This window comes from Diplotaxodon limnothrissa, linkage group LG18, assembly GCF_057381915.1.
Source record: "Diplotaxodon limnothrissa isolate DT_005_m linkage group LG18, D_limnothrissa_male_GT1.1, whole genome shotgun sequence".
In the NCBI taxonomy this organism is placed as follows: domain Eukaryota; kingdom Metazoa; phylum Chordata; class Actinopteri; order Cichliformes; family Cichlidae; genus Diplotaxodon; species Diplotaxodon limnothrissa.
Window position 1 is genome coordinate 28194054 of NC_140613.1, and position 10998 is coordinate 28205051.

General features: G+C 38.5%; 1 protein-coding gene across 1 annotated transcript; it reads right to left on the bottom strand.

The window, feature by feature from the left end:
- Positions 1-207: 207 nt before the first annotated feature.
- LOC146613908 (solute carrier family 22 member 13-like) lies at positions 208-5810 on the bottom strand. Its single transcript, XM_085378592.1, has 10 exons — positions 5436-5810; positions 5219-5322; positions 2659-2813; positions 1870-2038; positions 1667-1787; positions 1291-1385; positions 873-1087; positions 670-778; positions 357-563; positions 208-268 (listed from the first exon to the last, which is right to left on the bottom strand). The coding sequence occupies exons 1-10, from the start codon at positions 5808-5810 to the stop codon at positions 208-210; spliced, it is 1611 nt and encodes a 536-aa protein (XP_085234718.1).
- Between the last annotated feature and the right edge of the window lie 5188 nt (positions 5811-10998).

The window sequence follows — 10998 nt, forward strand, 5'->3', positions numbered from 1 at the left end:
TCCACTACCCTTATCACCCACCTGTGTATATATGTCCCAGCCTTGTTTGTCCGTGGTTGTGATTTCTCTTATCTGTCTGTGTCCTGTCTTTTTAGAGTTTCCTGTGTTAGAATCCCCACATATTTGAATTAAAAACATATAATTATTTTGGTATATTTGTAGAAAGAGTTAAAAACTCAATACAAAACAAAGTCAGTACACAAACATCTACATCTTGGTTGAATATGAATGTGGACTGGTAGTTGTTCTTCTTGTGGAACTAACTTGTCTGAAAGATATAAAGCAGAAACAGATGAAAAAAATGATGACTGACAAAATAACATGTTTGAAATGCTGCAGTAGTTAAACACTGATACCCATTGCGCTCAGCCTCTTCAGTCGTCTCAGGAAGCTCTTTTCTTTTGGTTTCGGGAAGCAAGAAGCCGAGAAATCCACCTATCAACGTAAGGCAGCTGAAGACTGTGATGGGTATGACCGAGTGGTACATGGCCAACAAGTTCAGCAGTGGAGCCAGTAATCCACCTAATCTTGCTGATATGGATCCTAAAGCTGTGGCTGTTTGTCTGAAACAGGAAGACAAATGGTATACTCACTAATTCCTCCCGTGTGTTCTTTTCACACAAGTCAGGGTATTGTTCACAAACATGAATAAAAACTGTGACTGCTTACCTAACCGATGTTGGAAACAACTCCTGCATAAAGACCATACAAACAGAGCCAGCCCATATCAAGAAAAAACGAGACGCAACAGCTAAAGATGTGACAGCAATGGCGTAACCTGACATAAAGGAAATAAATAATTAATAAAAGTGAACGTAAACATGATAAGCAGACAATTGAAAATGTATTTTGCGATATAACAAAGCTTTTACCATCAGGAACAGCGAGGATAAGTATGGAAGAGACTCCTCCGATCAGAAGGGTTGCTATGAATAATATTTTCCTCCCCAAAATCTCCAGCAGCCACATGGAGAGTAAAACAGATGGTACTTCAAAAACACCATAAACCAGTTGGGTTACAAAGATGCTCAAACCAAAGTTTTGCATGTCTAAGTACAAACTGTAGATGGAAAGGTTCACGGAAAACCTTTAAAAGAGAAGAGAAACACATTTAATCAGACACAAAAGTCCTGTATCATGAACCATTTATAACACATTTATGAATGGCCATTTAATCATCAAAACATCAAATTCAAAAGTCAAAATCTTACGATTTAAAAACAGCGACATGTTTTTGCATTGAAATATTTCCCTTTAATGTATTAACCTCACTATAGATGTTGAACTTACCATGACAGTATTATAATAAAGAAATATCTGGTCAGCAGTGATGATCTGAAGAGGATTTTTATTCCTCTGTTATTCACAGAGTTATTCACTTCAATCTGTGGGAGAAGTCACGCTTGCTGTAACACCATCATAGCAAATTAAGAAAAAGGACTTGAAATGAATCCATCAGTCTAGTTTTTTCCAGTTCCAGTTCAGGGTTGACATTACATACAGTGAGAGACACCCTGACCAGGTCCCCATTCTATTGCAGGGCTAATACATAGATACATCTCTTGTCATGAATATGTTGAATAGTAAACATAACAAATAAACAGCTATTTTACAGGTGTCATCGATGTTCTTGAAAACTCCTCCCCTGATGAATGTGATTCACTACCTTGTCCAGAAGAGACTCTGACACAGGGTGTTTGTTAATGGCTGCTGCTTTGACAATGAGCTGTTTGGCTTCTTCTTTTCTGCCTCTGCTTAACAGCCACCTGGCTGACTCTGGAATAAACCTGATAGGAAGAAAATTGAACTTCAAACAAACAGACATTTTGAAATGTATAAATAACTCAATAAATAGAGTGAAATACACACCATATGTAGATAATAAGCACTGCAAGCGGAACTGCTGTGATCAGCTGAGCCAGTCTCCAGTTTCGGATGCCATAGATCATACCAGCGAGGACGCACTCTCCAATTGCACTAAACAGCTGAGTCACACAAGCTCCCCATGATCTTTTGGACATCCCAATCCATTCAGTGGCTGCAATAAGGAAAATATGTTAATTGTTTGTTTATTTTAGATTAAGACCTCAGCTCAAATGGAACAAAATAAATACATAACAACAAAAATAAGTAAAAACATTGCACATCAGCTGCTATGAATATCTCGGCTGACTGTACATATATTTTTCTATTACTAATTAATACCTAATCAGACAGAACATCTCAGTGTGAATGGATAATGACCCAAACCAACCAACAACAACCCAAGAGTTTCTCAAGTATGTGTTTAGTTGAAGACAAAACCCCCTGTAGAAAGGTGGACACAAAATTACATAAATGTGTCTTTGTCCTTTGTCCAACATCTTTATGTTTAGAAACTGATTATCTTTTGTCTCTTATGTAAATGTAAATATGTAAAACGGTCACAAAGGCAACAGTAAGATAAAAGTAACAATAAAAATAATAAATGGGAAGAGGTGGAAGTAGAAAGTTTGAATGGAAAATATCAGATCAGTACAGCCTTGTTGGACCTCTAAAACATTATAAGAACATCATCTTAGCCATTGAGAGAACAACTGGCAGATTATTTTACAATGAAAACTACTGTTAGTTGTAGCCTTGTCCAGAAGATGTAAAAAGTTAGTGTACTCTTCATACATAGTATGATGCTGTTGACTCGATATCCTCCAGCTCCAAATCCCACCAGAAACAGAGATACTAAATATAAGTAGACGTTGGGACAGAGAGCTGTTGTCACGGTGAATACAGACAACAGAACTGCTGGAATCTGAGTTGCTCGTTTGCGGCCGAATCTGAAACACCAAGACAAACACACAGGGATACATTAGCTTCTGTTATGTAAATCACAAGCAGCGTTGGGGAGTAACAGAATACATGACCCGCTGTTACGTATTTATCAGAATCAGAATCAGCTTTATTTGTCACAAGCAGGTTGCCCTGCAGTGAAATGGGAGAGCCGCGAGCCTCCCCATGATGGTATCAAACTTCTGTTCCGTGGTGTTGTCATTCTTTTGATTCTGAGACCTCACAACTGCAGTGATCCGTTCCGCGATGTGTTCCAACTCAAGGGTCTCATTTTGAGCAGGCCTCTCTCTGATGTATCCCCCCATACGCTCAGTGGTGTTGTTTTGAGCCTTCACAGCAGCTGTAAGCATCTCCAAGGTGTTAACCATATTACGTTCATTGTGAGAGGTCGCGCCTCGTCCCATCGCTTCGATTCCAGCGGGCAGCCTTGGGGGGGTTTGAACAGCCGGTTCCGCTCTCTTATTTCTCCAATAAGCCAGGGCCAAGCCAGCTCCGATCAGCAAGAACCCTGTTATCATGGTTCCGAATAGGTAGATATCTTCAGCGTCCTCGATCGATGTATTCTGTTACAGTTACCGTTTTAAAAGGTGGTATTCAGAATACAGTTACTTTGTTGAAATAAAGGGATTACACGGCAGTCTTTTCGTGTTTCATATGTTAGGCTGTCCCCTCTCTCTTGTTGGTAACTCCACGCCAGTGGAAACCCAAACAAAACACGCATTAAGAGGCTCTAATGCCTGTGTCTCAATCTCGCGGCCCATGTCACCTCTACATGCAGCCCGCATAATGATGTGAAAGAAATATTTTTTAAAATTAGGTGTTTGTATGGCAAGTAACCTTCAGTAATAGTAATAAATCACACAGCAATAGTACATTCATGTAGTTGTAAAACGCTTGATAATATATTAAGTAATCCAAAGTATTGAGAATACGTTACTCTCATTGACTAACGCAACGGAATATGTTACAAAATACATTTTGGGGCATGTATTCTGTAATCTGTAGTGGAATACATTTTAAAAGTAACCTTCCTAACACTGATCACAAGAGCTGCGGGTTAATGTTGTGCCATTAAAGAGATAACAGTAATGCAATCATGTAAAAATAGAGTTTTTTCACGGGCAGTCCTGTGAAAAGCCACACCCCATGTTTCAGTAACACTGAGGAGGGTAAATAGCAAGTGCTGTTAATCAACTGCACTATCACATAGAGACAGACAACCATTTACACAAGAAGCACCAGTTAATGTGACCCTAATAACTGCATGACTTTCAACTGTGGGAGGAAACCAGAGTACCCAGGCAGAACCCACTGCAAACTTGACCAGATAGTGGTTTTGAACCCAGGACCTTCTTGCTGTGTGAGGCAACAGTGTTAATCACTGCGCCACCAAGCTGTGAAGTGAGACTTACAAAAATAGGAAGGTTATGATTACAAGGCGTGATACAGAATTTTCTGTACGTTTTTGTCCTCGACAGGTTAAACCACAATAAATAGCAACAGCACATATGTGGTGTGTGTACGATTGTCTGCCTCTTATTACCCCAGTGATTTTCCTGTGGTTTGAAATCGTGTATGATCTTGTGAATTTTGTTAGTTCAGTCAACTAACCACTCTAACTAGATTGTATTATGTCATCTCAACAAGAATAAATTAAGTTGCTGAATTTCATGCAAACCCTGCATGATTTAATCATTAACCATAGAAACAACAAGTTTGAATCTTGTTAATGTAACAACCACCCAGTTTCATTTTTTTGAGTGCACCTAGATTTCCCTCAGCATCAATCTGGGGAATTGCTGCCAAAGCAAGTTATTTTTTTCACAGGACTGCACAGAGACTACACAACAGTCCTCTAAAAACTCTCTTTTCAGATGACTGTATTTGCAGTTTTGTTATGTATGTAGGGAAGCAACCCTTTAACATACTACATTAAAGATCTATAGAAACGCATATGGAATACTGACTTCATACAGATTTCATTGTAAGTCTAATTTAACATCAGCACATCAGGAAAATATGGGTTTATTTGAAAAATATTCCATTCTGTTTCTACTCAGATTTTACACACTGTCCCAACTCTTTGGAATTGGGTTTGTAGAAATATAGTTTTATATTTTGAGATACATATATCTTTAATGCTGACTAATTATTAGGTAACATTTAGTTTGTTGAAATCTTGAAGAGTGTGTACAGCAAACTCTTCACACGTCTATTTGTTGTTAAACTTTGAAAAATTGTAAAAATTCTTTGGTTAGCTGTTGCTAAGATAGAGAAGCAAACATTTGTTTTGTAAAGGTGCTGAAAGACAAAAGTTATTCATTCCCTGTGAAATTGTATTAAAGTATTTCTGTATTTTGGAACAATGAACTACTGCAAGGAGCACACTTACGATTCAGCAAAAGGTCCAAATACGAGAGAACCAACAAGAACTCCAGCCATGAACATTGCTTGAATCACTTCCACCAAGCTGGCCTGGCCACACACTAGATCAAACTGTGAGTATTTGTAATAATAATAATAATAATAATAATAAAACAGACAAACAAAATAATTAATGTAATGTTTCATGGAGGTGAGAGATCTACTGAACAACAAATTTCACTTACATCAGTGACTATGGTGGCTTTATAGAGCATGTTCCCATACACCCATCCATCCTGGCACCCTGTGGTCTCATTGAGTCTGTACTCTCTGATAGTATCAATGTCCCAGCTCACTGGGACAAACATCTCACACTTGCTGAAGGTCCCATCCTCCTCCCGAGGCACGGTCAGGTTGAGCTGCTCCTCTGAGGTCAGGTTAGGAGCAGCACTGAGGATCCAGTCTGTGTTGCAGTGTCTGTCTGGATCTGATTGGATGAAAACAAAACTGGCAAAGAGAAAAGTCTGAACAAAGTTTGGAAAGCAAAGTGCAATTAGAGTGATCTTCTGGAATAATCCAAATTCCCCAATGTTCCTTAGAATCTCTCCAAAGTCTGTCATTTTGAGCTTGATGGTGAAGGTCTGAAAAACAAAAGAGCTGCAGCGCCGACTCATACAGTGACTGTTACAGTTTTTTCTGAATGCTTAAACCCTAACTGTGATTCCTGTAGCACAATCTCTAAAACTATTCAGACTTATAGCAAAACCACTCACTGAGTCTGCAAAACTAAAAGCACAAAAACTGCTTTGCACTCAGTTTGCAATTTTGTAACACACACTTTGCAAAACTGTAGGCACAATTCACTGCACAACCAAATTTCCAACACACTCCTAGCAAAAGTATACATATGTATGGCTATCATTAACACTAATTTGCCAACTGTCTGGCACACTTTCACATGTCAAAACTTTCTTAGATAATTAGTTCACTTTGCAATCAGCCTAAGCACTATAATACAGGTAAGCTGTGTGTGCGGAGTACAATGGAGGGAGCAGAAAGAGTGAGAAGTAGAGGAGGCCGAGGAAGAGGACGTGGAGGTGAAGAAGTAGGATGAAGAGGACGACAAGGACAAGGAGGAGCAAGAGGAAGATGAGGAGGGGGGAGAGGAAGATGAGGAGGGGGGGGAGAGGAAGGGTAGGAAGAGTAAGAAATAGAATTGCTGATGACATCAGAGCTACAATAGTGGACCATGTAATCAACCGTGGAATGACCCTGAGGGTAGCTGGCCAACGGGTCCAGCCTAACTCGAGCCGCTACACTGTAGCAAGTATCATAAGGACATCTTGAAATGAGAATCGGTTAGTACAGTCACTTCGCACAAAGATTTGTAGCACTGCCATATGCCAATGAGAAACACACCAATACCATTGATGTAAAAATACTGAAATTGTTACTTTACAGAATTGCTAGATGACCAGATGCTGGGGGCAGAGGAAGCATGTTCACTGCAGACCAAGTAACCCATATAGTCATTATGGTGATTGCAAATAATCCTATACTTGGAAATAAACACTTGTGTTTGTTTTGATGTGTGTGAATAAACACCAGTACTTGAAGTTTGGATCCCTTTATGCTTATGGATCTATGACAGAAGTATGAGCTCACACTGACATAGCCTACCTTGTGCACAGAGAAAGCAAAAGCCAGATGTGTTTTGTATTCATACCATCAGTGTGCAGTTGGCGCATTGTGTGCTTAGTAGATGATGGCTTGTGTGTACTGTTTGATACGGAAACACCATTTTTACGAAGGTGTGAAGAGTTAATCTAGCTGTGTTTGCTTTTGCAAGAGAACTACAATGTTTTGATTATTGGGTGACAGGTTTTCTTATTTGTGTGTAGAGTTTTGCAAAATTAGCCAATAGTTACAAAAAATGTGCTTAAGCAATCAGAAAAAACTGTAATCTTTAACCCAGCTATATTATCTTTTTAGCACACAAGACCCTTTATTTTAATTGTTCTTACTTGAAGGTACTGAACTGCTGTCATGTCAGCACATTCGTATATCCTTTATACAACTGTGTAAAAACTCTTATCACTTATCTATATGCTTACAATCTGATCATTTCTTTTAGTGCTGTTTCAAAAGTCATCACACACACACACACACACACACACACACACACACACACACACACACACACACACACACACACACACACAAACCCAACCTATTGTTGATTTTAAGTCTGCTGCTGTAAATATGTAAGTTCATTAGGCTGCAGAATATCTGAGTCGGCAATAAGCAGTAAACAGAGCTAAGTCTCTTAGTGGTGTGTAATCAAAATAGCTGACACAAAAAAGCAGAGAAAGAGAGACAAGTAATACTGCAAGTCAAAAGAGATGATGTAACAATGTTTGCCTGCAATCAAGAAAGATCATATAGTTTATAATTTATGCCTGAACAGTAAAGGGATTAATGAGTAAAAATGTAACTAAGGAAAAACTAAAGGATTGTTTGCTTTTCGCAGTGTTAGCACACTCAAGGTATAAACTCCAGTTGTATACATTACTCAATAGCAGCTATAAACATTCTCAGTTTATCCAGGAATACATTTGCAAAACAGACATTTAAATGTGTAATGGATGTGTTTCTAATGGAGGTGTTTCTACGGTTTGTGTGGATATATTCACAAAAATGTGACTGATTTATACCCAATTAAAAGGTTCAGAAATCCCTCTTGTTTCAGTCTTGCACAATATGCAGAACATAAACACTCAATGACCACTTTATTATGTACGCTTACTCAGCTTCTTGTTAAGACACATTGGCAAATGGGCTAGATATGACATTAGGGATGGATGATATGGCCCAAACATAATATCACGATATTTCAGAGTATTCTCATGATAACGATAAATTTGACGATATGACAAAATACAGAAAAAGTTATTAATTTGACAAATTAAACATAACAGGTATATTTTTATATTCTATAAAAAGAAAAACATAGCTAAATTACACAGGTAACTTTAATGTATTCAGTCTTAAAGTATAAAAATAAAAATTCTCCCTCTGTTCTTTGGATTGAAAAAGTTTGTATAAAACATAAATACTAAAAGAATAAAATAAAATCCACCACAAAAAAGTGCCGTTTAGAAAAATAAAATGAATAATTCTCAAATCTTTTGAGCATAAACAATCAAACAAAAAAATAAGTTGCTTTTACAGTTTTTTCTGATTGCTTAAGCACATTTTTTGTAACTATTGGCTAATTTTGCAAAACTCTTCACACAAATAAGAAAACCTGTCACCCAATAATCAAAACATTGTAGTTCTCTTGCAAAAGCAAACACAGCTAGATTAACTCTTCACACCTTCGTAAAAATGGTGTTTCCGTATCAAACAGTACACACAAGCCATCATCTACTAAGCACACAATGCGCCAACTGCACACTGATGGTATGAATACAAAACACATCTGGCTTTTGCTTTCTCTGTGCACAAGGTAGGCTATGTCAGTTTGAGCTCATACTTCTGTCATAGATCCATAAGCATAGAGGGATCCAAACTTCAAGTACTGGTGTTTATTCAAACACATCAAAACAAACACAAGTGTTTATTTCCAAGTATAGGATTATTTGCAATCGCCATAATGACTATATGGGTTACTTGGTCTGCAGTGAACATGCTTCCTCTGCCCCCAGCATCTGGTCATCTAGCAATTCTGTAAAGTAACAATTTCAGTATTTTTACATCAATGGTATTGGTGTGTTTCTCATTGGCATATGGCAGTGCTACAAATCTTTGTGCGAAGTGACTGTACTAACCGATTCTCATTTCAAGATGTCCTTATGGTACTTGCTACAGTGTAGCGGCTCGAGTTAGGCTGGACCCGTTGGCCAGCTACCCTCAGGGTCATTCCACGGTTGATTACATGGTCCACTATTGTAGCTCTGATGTCATCAGCAATTCTATTTCTTACTCTTCCTACCCTTCCTCTCCCCCCTCCTCATCTTCCTCTCCCCCTCCTCATCTTCCTCTTGCTCCTCCTTGTCCTTGTCGTCCTCTTCATCCTACTTCTTCACCTCCACGTCCTCTTCCTCGGCCTCCTCTACTTCTCACTCTTTCTACTCCCTCCATTGTACTCCGCACACACAGCTTACCTGTATTATAGTGCTTAGGCTGATTGCAAAGTGAACTAATTATCTAAAAAAGTTTTCACATGTGAAAGTGTGCCAGACAGTTGGCAAGTTAGTGTTAATGATAGCCATACATGTGTATACTTTTGCTAGGAGTGTGTTGGAAATTTGGTAATTGAGTGTTGTGCAGTGAATTGTGCCTACAGTTTTGCAAAGTGTGTGTTACAAAATTGCAAACTGAGTGCAAAGCAGTTTTTGTGCTTTTAGTTTTGCAAACTCAGTGAGTGGTTTTGCTATAAGTCTGAATAGTTTTAGAGATTGTGCTACAGGAATCACAGTTAGGGTTTACAGTTTTTTCTGATTGCTTAAGCACATTTTTTGTAACTATTGGCTAATTTTGCAAAACTCTTCACACAAATAAGAAAACCTGTCACCCAATCATCAAAACATTGTAGTTCTCTTGCAAAAGCAAACACAGCTAGATTAACTCTTCACACCTTCGTAAAAATGGTGTTTCCGTATCAAACAGTACACACAAGCCATCATCTACTAAGCACACAATGCGCCAACTGCACACTGATGGTATGAATACAAAACACATCTGGCTTTTGCTTTCTCTGTGCACAAGGTAGGCTATGTCAGTTTGAGCTCATACTTCTGTCATAGATCCATAAGCATAGAGGGATCCAAACTTCAAGTACTGGTGTTTATTCAAACACATCAAAACAAACACAAGTGTTCATTTCCAAGTATAGGATTATTTGCAACCGCCATAATGACTATATGGGTTACTTGGTCTGCAGTGAACATGCTTCCTCTGCCCCCAGCATCTGGTCATCTAGCAATTCTGTAAAATAACAATTTCAGTATTTTTACATCAATGGTATTGGTGTGTTTCTCATTGGCATATGGCAGTGCTACAAATCTTTGTGCGAAGTGACTGTACTAACCGACCCTCAGGGTCATTCCACGGTTGATTACATGGTCCACTATTGTAGCTCTGATGTTATCAGCAATTCTATTTCTTACTCTTCCTACCCTTCCTCTCCGCTCCTCCTTGTCCTTGTCGTCCTCTTCATCCTACTTCTTCACCTCCACGTCCTCTTCCTCGGCCTCCTCTACTTCTCACTCTTTCTGCTCCCTCCATTGTACTCCGCACACACAGCTTACCTGTATTATAGTGCTTAGGCTGATTGCAAAGTGAACTAATTATCTAAAAAAGTTCTCACATGTGAAAGTGTGCCAGACAGTTGGCAAATTAGTGTTAATGATAGCCATACATGTGTATACTTTTGCTAGGAGTGTGTTGGAAATTTGGTAATTGAGTGTTGTGCAGTGAATTGTGCCTACAGTTTTGCAAAGTGTGTGTTACAAAATTGCAAACTGAGTGCAAAGCAGTTTTTGTGCTTTTAGTTTTGCAAACTCAGTGAGTGGTTTTGCTATAAGTCTGAATAGTTTTAGAGATTGTGCTACAGGAATCACAGTTAGGGTTTAAGCATTCAGAAAAAACTGTAATACTTATTCAAGAACACAAGCCTATTACAGTTTTTTCTGATTGCTTAAGCACATTTTTTGTAACTATTGGCTAATTTTGCAAAACTCTTCACACAAATAAGAAAACCTGTCACCCAATCATCAAAACATTGTAGTTCTCTTGCAAAAGCAA

Coding starts and splice junctions, on each gene's coding strand:
- LOC146613908 (XM_085378592.1), bottom strand. CDS start 5,810: ATGACAGACTTTGGAGAGATTCTAAGGAACATTGGGGAATTTGGATTA. Junction 1,788..1,869: donor GTGCTTATTATCTACATATG/GTGTGTATTTCA, acceptor TCTTCCTATCAG/GTTTATTCCAGAGTCAGCCA. Junction 779..872: donor TATCCTCGCTGTTCCTGATG/GTAAAAGCTTTG, acceptor CCTTTATGTCAG/GTTACGCCATTGCTGTCACA.